The following is a 19,003-nucleotide window of genomic DNA, read 5'->3' as shown; positions in this document are numbered from 1 at the left end:
CCATTATCCATTTACTCCTAAAGCTTCAATTAAGGCCTGTCATTTGAGCATTGCTTTTGTTTTTATTTTTGTTTTTTGGTGGTGGTGTGTCGTGAGGTGTTTGTTGCTTTAGCCACAACCTATCTCTCTAGTCTTCTGTTTTTTTCCTGTTATTCATTCATTCATTCATTCACTCATTTGACAAGTATTTATAGATTGCCTACTATGTCAGCCATTGTTCTAGACTTGAAGATGGAGCAGTAAGAAATTAGACAAAAATCATTGTCCTGTGGAGCTTCATCCTAATGGGGGATGTATCAATATAGAAATCACAGGTAGTGTGGTATATGGGGACGAGTGTAGAGAAAAAAGAATTATCTTCTAGAACCACCAGCCTTATTTGATGTCTCCTGGATATAATCTTTACTGGGCCCAGTGTCTTTTTTTTTTTTTTTTTTTTTTTTTTAATATATTTTATTGATTTTTTACAGAGAGGAAGGGAGAAAGATAGAAACGTTGATGAGAGAGAAACATCGACCAGCTGCCTCCTGCACACCCCCTACCGGGGATGTGCCCGCAACCAATGTACCTGCCCCTGACCGTAATCGAACCTGGGATCCCTCAGTCTGCAGACCGACGCTCTACCACGGAGCCAAACCAGTTTCGGCTGGGCCCAGTGTCTTTTTGCTTCACATACTCTCCTTGGAATACTCTTGACATGCTCTTCTTTTCATCCTTTCATCTCACCCCACTTTTATGTAATTTTAAGTGTTTACATATATTTAGAACCATATCTAACAGTATTATAATTTTTGCTTCAGCCCTAGCTGGTTTGGTTCAGTGGATAGAGTGCCACAGTCAGACTGAAGGATCTCAGGTTAGATTCCAGTCAAGGGCACATACCCTGTTTATAGGCTTCATCCTTGGCCTGGTCACATGGATGTTTCTGTCATTGGGATGTTTCTCTCTCTGTCTTCCCCCATTCCCATCCACTCAAAAAAATAAAAAAAATAAAAAAATAAGTAAGTAAATTATTGGGTGAGGATTAACAAAAAAAAATTGTTTTTCTCTTTAACTGTCAAATAACTTAGAAAACTAAAGAGAAGGGAAGCCTTTTATATATACCAAGATTGTTGCTTCCCTTCCTCTTTTCTGGTTCCTTTCACCTGTCCTTTCATCATTTCCTTTTTGTTTAGACAACTTTTTTCAAACAATTTTTTTAATGTTGGTCTGTTGGCTATGAGTTGTTTTACCCTGCCTGTATCTGAGGATGTCTTGGTTTCCTCCTCTTTCTAAAAAATACAGCCTCAGGGTGTAGAATTCTGGATTAGCTGAAGTTATTTTTTCTCAGCACCAACATGTTTTTCCCTTGCGTCCCAAGGTCCCCAGTCAGTCTTCTCTCCTGTTAGAGCATTCTTTTTTTTTTTTAAATATATATTTTATTAATTTTTTTTACAGAGAGGAAATGGAGAGGGAGAGTTAGACACATTGATGAGAGAAACATCAATCAGCTGCCTCCTGCACACCACCTACTGGGGGTGGAGGGATGTGGCTGCAACCAAGTACATGCCCTTGTCTGGAATTGAACCTGGGATCGACCCTTCAGTCCACAGGCCAACACTCTAGCCACTGAGCCAAACCAGTCAGGGCTAGAGCATTCTTATGTCTGTTTTACTAAACAGGGTTTTTAGTTGTTCTTGATGGGAAAAATAGGGAAGTGTACATCTGTTCTGTCTTCTTGGAAGTGGTAGTCCAGGTTCATTCTTAGATATTCTCCTAGTGTAGGACCTGATAAATATTGATTATATCTATGAAGGAAAAGTAGAGGGTCAGTAGCCTGCCTTGATCCTTATAGGTATTCTCTTTGTGCAGTCTAAGTTGGTTTTTTAAGTTAGAAAGACTGGATTTTGAGTTCTGGCCCTGCGACATCTCAATTGTATTGCTTTTGGAGCTATTTAATTAAATTCTGAGCCTCAGTTGTCTAATCAATAAAATGGTGTTAAAAAAGCCTGTGTCATAGGATAGTTGTTCTTATTGGAAGTAATTTTCATAAAGGCTTTAGCATATAGTACTTGGCACATGTGCATTATATTAATCTTCGTAATGATTTTTGTTGTACAGAATTCTTTGTCAGTTAAGCTCATTTTTAGTTGTATTTCTGCCAGCTCAGGCCTTCACATATATAAGAATTACACTTAAACCCTTTCACATTATGTGCTGTTGGTTTTCATGTAATAAGATCGCTGAATCCTTGTTCCATCTGACACATCTGATTGTAGTGTCTTCTACCAGGTCATGATTGAAATATTTGACTGACAGTGCTGAGTGCTGAGAACTTTCTTTCTATGAGTCGTCCACTCTGGCTTTCTTTCTATGAGTCGTCCCTCCTAGGTTAAGAGTTGTTTGTTTCGTTTTTCCTGGATTCCATTTTCCCCTGAGCTACAATCCACCTGACTGAAAATTCAGTCTACCTCTCTCCGCCTTGCCTCTTGTCGGTTATGTTGCTGGAATCAAATTATGCATTGTTTATGTTCTCCCCTGAATCTAACCTTAGAATTACCTATTAAATAAAATGGAACTAATTAACCAAGTTCAATACCATGTTCTTTAGTTTTAGTGAACATATGCTCTCTTTGGTATGCTTCTTTTCCAAGTATTTGTGAATCGTGTGGCATATAAAGCTGTTGAAATCATATAGAAACAAAGTGTTGGGGCTCACAGCAAACCTGGAGTTGAGCACCCACATTTTAGAGATGAAACATAGGCCCAGAGTGCTGAGTGCTGAGTGCTAGTTTCCTGTGCTGCATATTTTCATGGACTTGAGCTCTGGACACTATTTTAGAATATTATGGGACATTCATGACATCTAGTGGTAAGCTACTCTTACATGGATTGTGCATGAGATGCCATTTAAAATTTTTTACATAAAAGATGAATATCTCCTGCAAGCTCTTTTTTAACATGCTGCTTCTAGTAAGAAAAAATTACTGCTTCTGAGAAACTTGAATGGAATGAGTTGCAGATTGAAGGAGGGCCAGCAGAGGGCGCCAAGGGCTCAGTCCTCTACAATGCCTGCCAAGTGTGGGGGGTTTTCCCATGATTGTCAACCATCATTTCGGACCTTGTGGGCAGTGGTTTCTATCTGTATTGTTTACTCCTGTATCTCCAGTATCTGGCACAGTGCTTGACACATAGTAGGTTTGCAATAAGTTTTCATATTATAAATAATTTCTATAATACTTTTTCTTGGGGATTAAAAAATTCAAGAACAGTTAGGATAATGACAAATACATTGTCTTAAGGTCCAAGGCAATGTATTAATTTTTAAAAAATATATTTTCATGATTTCAGAGAATAAGGGAAAAGGATAGGATGATGAGAGAATCATTGATGGTTGCCTCCTGCATGCCCCACACTGGGATCAAGTCCACAGCCAGGCATGTGCTCAGACCAGGAATGGAACTGTAACAGCCTGGTTCATAGGTTATAGTATAAATGATGAAGTATTGAATGGTCAAAGGCTTTATATTCTTGCTACTATTTCCCAAACATAAATTTTATGTGTCCTAGAATAATTATAGTGCTTTTGGTATATGGCTAATAGTTTTAAGCCCAACTTTTTATGAAATATAAATGTCAAAACATAATGTTAAACTTAAACCAGAACTTGGCACTAATTTTTCTAAAGTTCAAAATATTCTTTCCTTGAATAGTTTTGTATTGCACATTTTTATTTGTTGTTAGTGTACTGCATTGGAACAAAAACTGAAAAAATTGACTGAAGATTTGAGTTGTCAGCGACAAAATGCAGAAAGTGCCAGATGTTCTCTGGAACAGAAACTCAAAGAAAAAGAGAAGGAGCTTCAAGAGGTAAGGTGAATAGATTCACTAGGAGTTTGTCGGGATGTCACAGTTGACTCATTGGAAAAGAGCCATTTGTCATTGTTTGGGAGTTTTACTAGGGAAATGCTTGGGGAGGGGTGGGGAGGTCACTGTATTTTCATTCAGTGTTTTCAGTCTTTCAGTTTTTGATCGGAGAAGGAACTCAGTAGTCAGAATGTTCTTTTTTACCCATATTTTCTGATTAGTTTGAGATTATCATTCTGAGTAGGAAAGGGTCATATTTCTTCTTTCAAACACTCTCCATTGTGAAAGAAATTGAATTACAATCTGGCTGTTTGTAAAGCTTGTGGGCTGGCAAATACATTAGAACAGTAGCTGATGAAGTGGGCAAAGGCTTTGGCAGGCAGGTTATAGCTGAGGATGTTCTTCTGTAAGTACAGCTGCCAATGTGAGGCGGGTTAACCGAGAAGTGTGTGTGTCATACAGATTGAGGATCTGCAGACTTCCAAGGGAGTGACTGCAGACTGGAGCTCATCTTTGTCAGATGTCTCATACATTCATTAAACTGTTTATCCCTTTATTGTTTTTCTCACCAGAACTACTGTATACAGCAGGCATGATACACCCAGAAGGAAGTAATTCTGCCTCCTGGGGAAATTATAACCAATTGTGTATTAAAATTTTTTTTTCTATTTTTTTATTTATTAAATTATTGTCTGTGTACATATTTTAACATTGCCCCTCCCTCCCATACATACCCTCCCTCCCCAGAGTTTTGTGTCCATTGGTTGTACTTATATGCATGTATACTGTATTTAAATATTTTTTAAATTTAATTTTTAAAAATCAATATCTTTTTATTGATTTCTGAGAAGGGAAGAGGGAGATAGAGAAACATCAATGTTGAGAGGCAATCATTGATTGTTGCCTCCTGCATGCCCTCTACTGAGGATGAAAGAGAATCATTGATTGGCTTCCTCCTGCACGCCCCCTACTGAGGATCAAGCCTGATTCCCTGGGCATGTGCCCTTGGCGGGAACCGAACCTGGGACTCTTTAGTCCACAGGCTGACACTATCCACTGAGCCAAACCAGATAGGGCTAATTTAATGTTTTAATTTCAGTTGATGTTTAATATTCTGTTAGTTTCAGGTGTACAGCATAGTGATAAGACATTTGTAAAACTTACAAAGTGATCCCCTGATAAAACAAGTATTTAAATACTGTGTCTATCATTTATTGACCAGATAAGATACCAACTGCTTTGCTAGTTCTGGTGAACGGGGTGATTTAAGACCATGGATTTTATAGTCTAGAATGGTGGTTTTCAACCAGGGGTGATTATTTTCCTTTTCCCAGGGGTTATTTAGCAATATCTGGGGACATTTCTTATTGTCACAACTGGGGTGGGGGGTTGGGGGCCACTACCAGCATTTAGTGGCTAGAGGCCAGACCTGCTGGTAAACACCCTGTAATTCATGACAGTCCCTTAGATTAAGCATTGTCTCCAGCCCAGAATATGAGTAATGTCAAAGCTGGCAGTCCTTGTGCAGTAGTGGGGTGATTAGAGAGAAACTACCCCCACCCCCCAAAAAAACAAGCAAAAAAACAACACCAAAACAACCAAAAAACCACACAAGCACACAAAGCACACATACATATATAAAAGTGACCTGCAAATGTTACTCTGGTATCCTTACCTGGTTATCCAAGTTCATTGGTGACATATACTTTGTGTCATTCTCAATTGTAAGTGGTGTGTGGTATTTCAAAATTTAAACCCCATTTTTGAGTGCCTTTTATTGCTCAGCTCTCCTCTCTTTTGCCCCGATGATTGATTTAAGAGTGGGGATGAGGACGACACAGGGTAGCTTCCGTGTGGTCAATGGGCTCCTTCCTGGGACCTCCGAGGCCTGGATTTGAATACCAGGACCAGTGTTCCGGCTGATTACGCTCATCATCAAGTGGATGGTTTTCTAGGCTCCCTGTTGTCTCTGGCATTTCCTGTGGGGTGTCTGTGTCACCCTGGTATCTGCCTGGGAACCATCAGCAGTGTGACACGTGTGTCTTTTGCTTTTCAGGAGCTGTGCCGTCAACAGCGCTCCTTCCAAACACTGGACCAAGAATGCACTCAGATGAAAGCCAAACTCACGCAGGAGCTGCAGCAGGCCAAGAATGCTCACAACATCCTGCAGGCTGAGCTGGACAAAGTAGGCGCTCCTTTCTCCTTTTCCTCGTACCTGGTATTTCTGTGCCACAGCTGACATAGACTACTTGGGAGGGAAAAAAATGCTCTATCTTTGCTTTCCTTTTCACACAGGAGAGCAAAAGAGCAAACGGACCCTGTCTGGGTCTGGATTCTCTCATTTAGAGAAGAGGACAGTGAATGAGGAGGGCTTCTTCGATCTGAAAGTCTGTGAGCTCTGATATTCTGGTTCTTAGTCATGTCACTGGGTTCCCATCCCAAGTAATTTATGCCCTCAAATAGACAAAGCACTGAAAATTACAATCTGTTTACTTACTTAACACTCACTTCGTAAATGATGTCCAGTATTGTGGTTTTGCATTTCATCTATGTGCTGAAGGCTTCCATATTTGTATCTCTGGCCTGGACATCTGTTCTGAACTTGAGACTCATGGGTTTATGTCTAACATTGCCACTTGCACTTCTAACACATCTTACTTGGTAATAATGGAACTCCAGTAAATACCTTATCTCAGTAAATATCAATTCTGATACTCATAGTGCTCAGGCCTAAAGCTTCCTGTTATCTTCGGGTCTTCCTTTTCTCTCACACCTCAGTGTCATCCATTAAACCTCTGCCGACTCTACTTTCATTTATTTACGTGTGTATTTGTATATATCAGTGTATATGTGTGTGCATCTGTACATTTCTGTGCATAATTTTATGTGTATGTGTGTGTGCATCATATAGAGAGTGCATTTAAATTTTTTGTTAAAACAAAATTTATATAGAATAAAATTTTGATAAGTCATTATCAGGCATGCCCTTTTATAAGCATTATCTGTATTGGGATAGAATGTTATCAGCCACCCCAGAAACCCTTCATGTACTACTTACCTCTCTGCTTAGAAGAAACCTGACTTTACAAAGTCTGTCTGTAGTTTATATTGAATATGACTACTTTCACCATTTCCGGTGCTGGCCTAAGACGATGTTGTCTCCCTCCTGGATTATTGTTCTAGCCTCTTAACTGTCTCCGTGCCCTGCATTTCTTCCTCAGTCTGTTCACAACCAGCGGCCAGAGTGAATCTGTTAACCTGATGTCACTCTGCGCAGAGCTCCTCAGTGTCTCAGAGTGAGGGTCTTGGCCAACATGGATGGATCAATTCTTTTATTCAGTGACTTTCTTATTATTGGAGAAGAAATTATTATTAAGGAAGTAAAGAACAGGAAACTGAACCTTGACCTTATTTTTTCTTTGTAGGTCACATCAGTAAAGAACCAGCTAGAAAACAAATTGGAAGAGTTTAAGCAGAATGCCTGCCAAACCGAGCAGGCGTTACAGGCAAGTCAGAGCAAGGAGAATGAGCTGAGGAGGACATATGAGGTGAGTGTTTGCCAGCTTCCACTCAGGATGTGCTGGGAATTGCTACACCAATTTTCAGTAGCTTATCATGATAATTTCATTGTCTATTTCATTTGCCAGAAGTATGACAATGTATTTTGTATGTAACCTGTAGCATCGAACATAGTGCTTTTATTTCCACATTCTATCTCTATAAAAGCCTAAGGGACAGAATGACCAGTCAATCAGTCACTATGATGCGTACTGACCATCAGTGGGCAGACGCTCAACACAGGAGCTGCCCTCTGGTGGTCAGTGCACTCCCACAGCGGAAGCACCACTCAGCTCATCAACAGGTGCCAGATGCCAGGCTCATGTGCAAGCCTCTCCCGGTCCTGAGGCAGTGCTACCCAGCAGCGGTGGTGGCAGGCCCAGAGAGGTGGTGGTGGCAGGCCCAGAGTGGTGGTGGTGGCAGGCACAGCGGGGCCAGGATGAGCAGGAACAATGTGGCGCCTAGCCTGGGCTTGGGCTCCTCCCTGGCCGCCTGCCGCTTCATGTGCTACTACCTCCCTCGGGGGATGTCAGACTGCTAGTTTCGACCTGATAAAACTGGCATTCCGGCATCCCCCTAGGGGTCCTGCCAGAGGGTGCAGGCCAGACTGAGGGACCCCACAAGTGCACGAATCTGTGCACAGGGCTTCTAGTTCTGACATAATTACCAATATGCATGTAGCATTTATAGGAAAACTTGACTTGTACTAAGGACATATACTACTCTTTTTAAAAAATTGTTTTAGACCATTTGGGAGGTAGAAGAATAGAAGAAAATGGGGGGTTTTCTAAGTGGAAAGAAGGGGTAAATGGAAATCCCTTTTCCAAGGGTTGGCTTTTGAATCATCAAATATTAAAAACCTGGTGGAAAGTCAGTGATTTAAATGAGCAGAATAATGACAGATGAAGTGTTTCTAGATTTCAGGTTCTTGTGAAAATATCATGTAATTGTAAATTATGTTACTCTGGCTTCAAAAGTCAGCCTTAGGCTCAGTGTTGAGCATGGTTGTCAGTGTTTTCGTAGATTTGTGCTTTTGTGCTCATTGCTGGGTGATGTCCCCGGTGGTGTGAGTATAGAACTACCCTGGCATTGCTCCTACTGATCGGGCATTCTCCATACTTACTTAATTTGGCTTCTCCCTGGATTTACTTAGTGGCCTGAGTTTATTTTAAAGGGCTTGATAAAGAACCATTTGGAGGCGCTTATTAGCCTTAGACAATTTGAATAGTGACATAAATCAGCGTGGCATTATTACAAAGAAGCACAGCAGAACACAAGTTTCTTCCCCATCAAATGTCACAGGAAATAAATTGTTCTACTCATTCTTTAAATATCTTGCATCACTTACTAGATTGTAAAGATTCTCTCTTTGAAATTCTCTGTAAAGAGCAGTCATTTTTGCAGGTGAGTAGAGTTGAAAGGTTTTTATCCCCCAGCTTTGGAGAGGGAACGTGGTTGTAAAATCCGAGCATCTGTCAGTAGCACAGCAGCATGCAGCTGCCTCAGAAGGGTAATACGGCTGGAGACAGGCGGCCCCAGTTCCAGCCACTGGAGTGGAAGGAAGCTTCGTATCAGATGATGGTTTCAACAGCGAACGTTTTCAAATGGAAGTGTTTTGTTTCAGCAAAACAAATGTTTGCCTTTTGGCCAGTGGGGACCAACCAGCAGATGCTTCTGCTAACATTTCCACAGGCAGACTGGCACCGAACTCTTCCCTCTGTGAGGTCCCCTTTCAGCCAGGAATCTCCCACGACGCCACTGGCGGGCTGGTGGAAGCGTTTTGTAAAAGCAATCATCTGGTTAAGAGGCCACAAGCACTTTTAAAACAGTCTCCTTGCCCAAGGCGCAGTAGTGGGCTGGGTGTTGTCTTGCAGCTGTTTCTGAATACTTGGGTGAGCCCACAGGGCCTGGTGTGCCAGCCAAGATGCTCTCCTATATACCGTGAAATCGCCTATGCTGAGCTAACTGCCCACCGTGTTGCACTAATACTTCATCGATCTCTCTGTCCACAGAGGGCAGTTGTGTGTCAGGGCCTAGCACAGGGCCAGGGAGTTCATTTATTGTCTGTCTTCATTTATGTGTGTGTCTTCATTTGAAGATGATAAGAACTCACATTGAGCTGGCTCTTGCATTTTGAATTTGGATTGGGATCAGAGAAGTGATTTAGCCACTTAGAGCAGCGTATAACTTAATGGCATGATGTTGGCAGCTTTAGTGTGAGTGAGAGCTGAAACTGCACTGCTTTTCTGCCACCTACCTGCTGAATGACCTTGGGACAGTGACTTTCCTCTTCTGAGTCTGACTTTATTCATGTGCATATAGGGACAAATAATGCTACCCTTCCTTTTCAAAGCTTCCTTTTCAATGATTAGATTAAACCCTGCCCAGCACATAAGTGCTCAGTAAATTATTGCAGTCCACCTGCTCATTGCTTTGGTCTTCACAACTGCCATGACCTGTTTGCTGTCACCAATCGGCACAGAAAGCGATGAGCCAGGGGACAGTGCATTTGAGATTTGACACATTTAAAGTTTGCCTGTTCTATTCTATCACGGTGGGTCTCTTTCTGAATCCAATTATAAGTAAGTACTAACAAGTTTAGCACGCCGATAGGTTTTGGATGCCGAAATAATGTGACAGTTGTACTGAAATTTTCCTCGTTCGTGTTTAGCAAACTAATATGCCACTCACAATGAGAAAACATCAGTAATGGAAACGTGATTTAATGGTCCAATCAAGGGTAAAGTTAACATTTAGCATCAAAGCGAATGGAGGGTTTAGATACACTGCTCATCCAGCGTTGGCTGCCAGCCCCATAGCATTGGGTTAGGCCATCATGTACCATCATTTGACAGCCAAGGTAGGGGGAACACTTGCTTGGGGACCTTTCTGAGCATGGGATCTGTATTGCACCGGATCCTCTAAAGGGCTTGTTCTGGCAGACAGGAATGATGAGGTGGAAGGGAAAAACACATCCTTTGCATCCGTCCCTTGTTCATGATACAGACTTTGCCCCAGCAGGGGATGTATTAAGCATCATTCATGGATGGGATCATGAAATAGTGCCCAGTAACTGAAATTTGTTTTGTCTGGCCCTAGGAAAGGATGCTTCCCTTGCTGCTCCTAAACCGAAGTTGGTTTGGGAGGAATAGCTTGCTAAGCTCAGATGCTGGCTTGTGTTTATAGGGATTTTTGTTGCATTTATCCAGATTCGTGCCCAATTTTGCGCATCATGTCAGGATGCAGGAGTTGCCTGGGAGAATGTATCCTTGTATGCTTAACTCGTTGTTGGTAATGAGCTACCCAATCAAGTCTTAAGTGGCTGTAGCCTTGCAGAAAACTAATTGCTGATGGATAGCCGTCTTCAGCTCCATTTTCAGATGTTCATTTTCAAAATTCTGGCTTTTGAAAATCCTTGGGTTGGTCTTAGCCATAGCATCAGAAGCCTGCTGGGTCCCAGAATTGGCTGAACATTTTTTTGTTAGAAACAAATATTTACGGAGCTAATGCCAGAATAGGGAAAGACATGCTAATCTTGCCATTTCACTTACAATTCCTGTAAATGTCTCCAGTTACGGACAGAGGCTGTGGAGATCAGCTGACATGTAAACATAAGTTGTCCTTCTCCCTCTCTGGGATGCACCCAGCTTTAGCTTTGCACATGGTGTCTTCTCAGTTTTCTTGTCACCTCCAGATGTAGATGCCATTTGATTTGATTGTTTTTTTAGGGTAAGAAAATATTTTATAGGTTGTAGATAAAAATTCTGCGTCATCCCAGGCAGGTGGGTAAATGCTAGTTCCTCTCTTAAGTTGAACTCATTCAGCTGATCTTAGCACTGATCACGCAGTTCTGGCTGCTGTTAGATTTTGGGAAGAAATACTAATGATGCCCCATTCACTTGTTAAAGTTCTTCAAGGTACTTTTCCTTTCCCATTTGTGAGATCTTTTGATGCTGATTATCCTGTGTTTGAAGAACAAACAAGAGATTATAGTGTCTACAGTTTAATGATGTTAGTTTAATAACACATTTTAAATATATATATATGTGTGTATATGTATATAAATATAAATATAAATATAAATGTTAGAGAAGAAGTGAGAGGGAAAGAGAGAAACATTAATGATCTGAGAAACATTGATCTGCTGCTTCCTGCATGCTCCCTTCTGGGGGATCCAGCCTGGGCATTGCCCTGATTGGGAATTGAACTGGCAACCTTTCGGTGCATGGGATGGTGCTTGATCAACTGAGCCACACTGGCTAGGGCACCCTGTTGTATCTTAATGATCAGTCTTTGTGGACTTGAACACTGCCCAGTATGAATGTCAGCCTCAGTCTTGAGATCAGTTAGAGCGGCCCTTTAGTTCTGATTGATGTCTTAATTTGCCAGCAAGGAAGGGAGGCAGGATTAGGACAAAGACAGGAGTTTAACTACAATGGGTTCTGTCTTGTCTTGATGATGAAATGAGCATATATATATATATATATATATATATATATATATATATATATATATGAACACAGCAGCTGCCAGCAAGTTTTCAAGTACTTTCTCCTAGCCAGATTTCCCCTCTTCTTGAATTTGGCTTTGCTACCTCGGTACCCATCTGCTGGTAGTAACCAGACTGATAATTGAAGGCAGCTTTCCAACACAGCACTGCCAGGGCCATCTGTTTTCTAACGGTGCAGTAGGGTTCTGGAGGCTGGGTCTTAATTGTTTCTTTAAGATTCAGAATTTCCTCCTCAGAGTGGGTATTTTTAAGTATTGTTGTTTGTGTGTGTCTTTTTAAGTTAGCCTTATAAATTCCCCCTCCCTCAAGGATGTGAGACCCTTAATTCTATCAGTATATGCCAATTCTTTGTCGTTCGGAGGGTGGCATATCATATAAGCTAAGATACTTAATAGCTAAAAAATCATTGAAGGTGGAAAAGCAGGTTGAGGAAGTAGAGAATTTATGATATTGTGTGTCTTATGCGGTTAATAAGCAATAGTACTTTTCTTTGACATACAAATATTACTTGGCTTTAAGATTCCTCCCCTCCCCCAAATATCTCTCTTTAGATAATACAATGGGGCTACATCTGCATCTCTGGTACTTTATTTACATTTCAGTACATGGATACTTCATTTAATCAGGTGCCCAGAGAATCTGTTTTTACTGTGAAAGCTCAGTTTCCTCCGTCTAGAATGAATTCTTCCTTTTGTGCTCCAGCCCGATTTCCCATAGTACTCACCACCTCTCTTTAGCAGTTAGCACATCCCCATGTGTATAAGTGACTGTGTTCATCTTCCCCTATTGGGTTACCTGCCCTGAGGGCAGAAACTGTCTCACTTAAATTTGCAACTTTATAATGTTCATTTCAGCATGTGCTTCATTGTAGACTTTTTTGATAAACACGTATTAAAGGTAATTCACTCATCAAGACATCCCCTTATCAGTGAACCTCAAGAAGTAGAGTCAGAATTTGTAGTGTGAATTTTTTTGTTCCTTAGAACATCAGGTATTTGCAAAAATATATTTGAAATACATTCAGATATGGTAAGAACTTGGAACTTGTGTCCTTGAGGATCTTTTAAATAGGATTTTTTTTTTTTTTTTATGAGCTCTTTAACAAGCTTAGGGAAAACCAGAAAGCTCAAAGAAACGTATTTTTGAAGGAAAACGATAATTGTCAGATTTTTATTTTATTTTATTTGTTTTAACTTCTATTCATAAACTCATTTGGTGTAAGAGTATCTAACTTTGTTAAGCACTCAAAGGAAAGTGTGATTCTTCCCCTAGTGAGATACACAGTCATTTCCATTAGGGCCTTTCCTAAGGCAGAAGTCATAGTTTGCTTGAGCATTTGTTTTGATTATAACCATGAAAATATGCACTTTAGGAAATGAAGAAGGAAAACAGCTTCCTTAAGAGCCAGTCTGAGCAAAGTGTCAGAGAAGTCTGCCACCTGCAGGAAGAACTGAAGAAGACCAAGCAGTGTTTGACGCATAGCCAGAATTTTGCAGAAGAAATGAAGGGTAAGGAAAACTTGATGTTTTAGAATTATTTCTCTACGCTACCATTCCTGAGAGAGAGGATGGATAGCATTAGAAACTTTGCATTTTCCCGTATATTCTCCCAGAAAGATGTCTGCATTTGATGTGGAGAAAGTTTTCTCTCATCCACTTTTTAGTATCCAAAGTGATAGTTGGACATTGTTTTATTGGAGCACATTGAGTCCCCAAACGCCTGGTTTTCAGCACTTTGAAACCAGAGGGGTAAATATTTCCCACACAAAAGTAAATTGTCAGTGCTGACTGTTGCCCGAGAGTGCTATTGATTGTCTCAAGTGTGTTTGTTCGTTACATTCAGACAGCTCATCTCCTGGCTCATTACCATTTCCCATATAATGGAAAATCCCTTTATGAAATGCATGTGTCCCAGCCCTTAATGACCATTGATTTTTGATGACTAACTTGACTGAATGATTTTATTTCCTTACTTTAAAGCTACAGAATTATGCTATACACACTAAATGAATCCACTGCTAGTTTCCCATTTGTGAGTGTACCACATATCTTCTACTTCATTTATTTTCTCACCTGGGGTATTTGCACATCTGAGATTTTTTTTTTAATCCTCAACTGAGGATATTTTTATTGATTTTGGGGAGAGAGAAAGAGAGAGAGAACCATCAATGTGAGAAACATTGATCGGTTACCTCCAATATGTGCCTCAACTGGGAATGGAACCTGCAACCTTTTTTGGTGTGCGGGACAACACTCCAACCAGTTGAGTTACCTGGCCAGGCCTCTAGGATTTCTTTTAACCTGACCTGTTATGTGTCTCACTTGCCGGTGACTGTTTTCTTTTTAAAATTTCCATCTCCCAAAGATAGCTTTCAATTTTTCCACAGCAGTGGTAAAAACGTCAGTCTCCCTTGAAAGAAAACAATGGCAAAAGTGAAGAGTTCCAGGCATTTTCCAGTGTTAGTCATCAGGGTTATTGTCTCACGTTCTCATGAGCAGAGGTGATTGATGGCCCATGTAGTCAACTGAGAACCCTCCTCCAGTGGGTAGCATTAAGTATAGGAGCTGTATTGTAACATCTGCATTTAGATCCTGTCTTTATCATCTACTATTAAGTTTCTCAACTTATATTCTCCCTCAGTATATTTGGGGTGTATAAAGCCTTCCCACCACTGTTGAATGAAATCATTGAGGTTATTTTCAACTGGATGGGACCAGTGGGTAGAGTTGTGTTGTTGGACAGAAAACAAGATTTTAATGGAGTTTGAAATTTGGATAATTCTTGGATTTATAGACACCACTCTTACTGCAAGGGGCTGGGATGTGGGTGACATTGTTCCTATGTAATATTCCTATATAGGCCTCAAGAGTTAGTGATTTTAGGGTTCTTTTACACTTTTGTATTTAATCCTATAAACTTTGGCTAAAATGGTGGCGTAGTTACTTATTTTTCTGTTACTGTTACTCCATAGTAGCAATGGGTAATTCTGTTTCAGTGCTGCTTTTGACACAGTTTTCTGTCTTTAAATAAGTATATCAAAAGAGTTGAAAAATATAGTCAGGAATGTGGTGAGTTTATATCCAACCATTGCAGAAAAGCAAGTATCACAATGAAGGGAGTCATGATCTTTTACTGGTGGAGGGTCTTGCCTTCAATTTATAAAACATGCAACATCATTGAAGTACAATAAAATGAGTATTCCTGTACACATATACATAAACATGTACACAGAAGAAGAAAAGATGGTTGCAACACTTAGGAAAATAATCTGTTGGTATTTTATATATTTTATAAAATAACCCTTTATTAAGCTGCTTAGAAGGAAGATGAACAAATGTATTACCACCCCTAAAAAGGACCACATCTCTCATTGCTGTAATTGACTTTATATGATGATTGTCAGGTGATCTACTTTGCAGGAGGTACCTGGGCAATAATGCCAGTTTTTACAGGGCTGAGAAGTTGTTTGTTTAGATTTTTTTTTCTTCAATTTAAAATTTTTATAAAGTAAGCATTAAAAACAGTTGACAGTGCTTTTTATTATTTTATTTTCAATAGCTAAGAATACTTCTCAGGAAACCATGTTAAAAGACCTTCAAGAAAAAATAAATCAGAAAGAGAATTCTTTGACTTTAGAGAAATTGAAACTTGCCTTGGCTGACCTGGAAAAGCAGCGTGATTGTTCTCAAGATCTGTTGAAGAAAAGGGAACATCACATAGAACAACTGAATGAAAAGTTAAGCAAAACAGAGAGAGACTCTGAAGCTTTATTGAGTGCTTTGGAGTTAAAAAAGAAAGAATTTGAAGAATTGAAAGAAGAGAAAACTCAGTTTTCTCGTTGGAAAAATGAAAATGAACAACTTATAAAGCAAATGGAATCAGATAAGGAAAGCTTGCTGAGTAAAATTAATCAGTTGGAAACTTGTCTTAAGACACAAAAAATAAAAAGCAATGAATACAACGAGAGAGTAAGCATATTGGAGATGGAAAGAGAAAACATAAATGTTGAGGTGAGAAACCTCCACAATGTGATTGATAGCAAGAGTATGGAGGTAGAGGCTCAGAAACAAGCTTATGCAGAGCTACAGCAAAAAGCCGAGTTCTCAGATCAGAAACATAAGAAGGAAATGGAAAATATGTATGTGAAAGTTTCTGAGCTTACTGGGCAAGTTGAAGATCTGAAGCACAAGCTTCACTTACTTTCAAGTGAAATAATGAACAAAGACCAGCGTTACCAAGACTTGCATGCAGAATATGAAAGTCTCAGGGACCTGCTAAAATCCAATGATGTTTTGGTGGCAAATGAGGCTCATCACAGAAATCTTTTGGCTTTTGAGCAGCAGTCTGCAGTGAATAATTCCTTTGCAAATATAGGGGAACAAGGAAATAAGCCTTCAGAAAGGAGCAGTTGCCATGTAGAAGCTGACCCAAGTCCAGAAAACTCATCCATCTTACAAAATAGAGTCATTTCTCTTGAGTTTTCATTAGAGTCCCAAAAGCAAATGAACTCAGATCTGCAAAAGCAGTGTGAAGAGTTGGTGCAAATCCGAGGAGAAATAGAAGAAAACCTTGTCAAAGCAGAACAGATGCATCAAAGTTTTGTGGCAGAAACAAGTCAACGCATTAGCAAGTTACAGGAAGACACTTCTGTCCATCAGAATGTTGTTGCTGAAACTTTAATTGCCCTGGAGAACAAAGACAGAGAGGTGGAGCTTTTGAATGGGAAATTGGAAAGTGAGCAAGCAGAAATTCAAGAATTAAAAAAGAGCAACCATTTACTTCAAGAATCTCTAAAGGAGCTACAACTTTTGTCTGAAACTCTGAGCTCAGAGAAAAAGGAAATGAGTTCCATGCTTTCTCTAAATAAAAAGGAGATTGAACAGTTGACCCAGGAGAATGGGGCTCTCAAGGAACTTAATGCAACCTTAAATCAAGAGAAGATGGATTTACTCCAAAAAAGTGAGGATATTTCACAGTGTATAGTTGAAAGGGAAAAAAGTATTTCAGAGTTACGTAATCAGTATGAGCAAGAAAGACTTATTTTATTACAAAAATGTGAAGAAACAGGAAATGCATTTGAGGATCTCAGTGAGAAATACGAAGTGGCACAAGAAACAAACTCCAGATTAGAAAGCGTGCTAAATGAATGCATTAGTGTAAGGGAAGATAGTAAAAATGAGATGAAACAGTTAGAGGAAACATTTGCAAGGGAACACCAAGCATTTGTAGCAGAATTAGCGTTAGCTAAAGAAACTCACCAGAATCTAAAACAAAAGTTGGAGTCATTGCAGGGAGATCGGAGAGCTGAGATTGAAGAAATTCAAAATAATTCCAAGAGCAAGGCTGATGATTTAAAGCGAGAGATCATGACTTTAAAGGAAGAGCACAGCAAAATGCAAAAGGAACTGGATGCCCTATCACAAGAGAATGAGCAGCTGAAAAACTTAATGAAGATGAAACATGAGCATCAGAATCTAGAATTGGATCTAAATAGTGACTCCATGACAGAAAGAGACAGTGAGAAGAGTGAATGTCATGTTCAACTTCCAATGGAGCTTGAAGTTAAAGATACTTCTCCGGACAATTACATTGCACAGTTGGAACAATTAGAAGCTAAGATAAGAAATATGGAATTACAACTTGAGGAAAGTGAGAAGGAAAAGAAGTACCTACAGCACGAATTACAGAAAATTAGAGAATTAGAACCTAGAAATTTGCAGCAAGACATTCAATCACAAGAAATTAGTGGCCTTACAGACTGTGAAGTAGATACAGAAGAAAAGTATATGTCCATGCTTCATGAGTTGTCAACAAGTGAAAAGGACAAGGAACAGCTGCAGTGCTCTCTACAAATGGCATTGAACAAGCTGAATGAGCTAGAGACAATGTGTGAAATGCTGCGCAGTGAAAAGTTTGAATTAATGTCTGAGCTGAATGACTCAAGATCAGAATGTATCACAGCAACTAGTAAAATGGCTAATGTTGAAAAACTAGTCAGTGAAGTTAAAATATTAAATGATGAAAATAGTCATTGCCAAGATAAGTTAGTGGGAGAAATGCTGGAAGGTGAATGTGGTGAACAACAAAATTCAGAGACATCTGTGACCTTGCATCCTTTAGATAACAGTCACATCTATGAGCCCTTGACATTGTCGACCAAAGAAGTTCAAATGCACTTTGCTGAATTGCAGGAGAAATTCTTATCTTTACAAAGTGAACACAAAACTTTACATGATCAGCACAGTCAAATGAGCTCTAAGATGTCAGAGCTACAGTCCTATATTGACGTGTTGAAGGCTGAAAATTCGGTTTTGTCAATGAGTCTTCGAAACTCTCCAGGTGACTTGGTAAAGGAAGGGAAGATAGAATCCAGGGCGAGGCATTCACTGTCACTGTCATTCTCTTGTATGGCTGACAGCCCTAGTCTTACTAGTGTGAGTGAATTATCATTTTGCAAAGATCTTTTGGAACAGACAAGGGAAACATCCTTTTGGAATAGTTTGGAAGGGAATGTTTCTACAAACCAGTCTAACCTAGAGGATGTATCTTGTAGCAGTTTGGAGGAGGAGGATCTGCCCAAGACTGCTGTCCCTTCAGCCTCAGAGAAGAGTGTTGAAGAACTTGAGATCCTCTGTCAGATATACCAGCAATCCCTTAAGAAGCTAGAAGAAAAAATTGAAAGTCAAGAGATCATGAAAAAGAAGGAAATTGAAGAGCTCAAACAGTTATTAAGTTCTGAAATGGAAGAGCTCGACTGTCTTAGGAAGCAGCATTTGTCAGAAAATGAACAGTGGCAGCAGAAACTGGCAAGCGTGACGATGGAGATGGAGTCCAAGTTGGCAGCAGAAAAGAAACAGACAGAACACCTGTCACTGGAACTTGAAGTAGCACGACTCCAGCTACAAGGTCTGGACTTAAGTACCCGGTCTTTCCTTGCCACTGACCTTGAAGATGTAAGTACATGGATTTACATGCTGTTTTTCTAATTACATGTCTAGCAGATACTCAATTAATGTTCATTGAATGGAAATCAATGTTGAATTGACCTTAAAAGTAGTCTTAGCATTCAAGGGCATTAAATACCCCAAA

General features: G+C 39.9%; 1 protein-coding gene across 4 annotated transcripts in view; it reads left to right on the top strand.

The window, feature by feature from the left end:
* Positions 1-19,003, top strand: part of CENPF (centromere protein F) — a 48,902-nt gene that overhangs the window by 10,636 nt on the left and 19,263 nt on the right. For all 4 annotated transcript variants that reach the window (XM_084865518.1, XM_084865515.1, XM_084865516.1 and 1 more), the window contains exons 8-12: positions 3,724-3,849; positions 5,903-6,031; positions 7,272-7,394; positions 13,287-13,422; positions 15,473-18,867. In XM_084865518.1, the coding sequence (XP_084721644.1) occupies positions 3,724-3,849; positions 5,903-6,031; positions 7,272-7,394; positions 13,287-13,422; positions 15,473-18,867 (3,909 nt within the window). The remainder of the gene's footprint in view (positions 1-3,723; positions 3,850-5,902; positions 6,032-7,271; positions 7,395-13,286; positions 13,423-15,472; positions 18,868-19,003) is intronic.

Source organism: Pipistrellus hanaki (genome assembly GCF_964339955.1).
Source record: "Pipistrellus hanaki genome assembly, chromosome: 18".
In the NCBI taxonomy this organism is placed as follows: Eukaryota; Metazoa; Chordata; class Mammalia; order Chiroptera; family Vespertilionidae; genus Pipistrellus; species Pipistrellus hanaki.
Note: the sequence above shows the minus strand (reverse complement) of the source record. Positions and strands in the feature narration are given on the sequence as shown.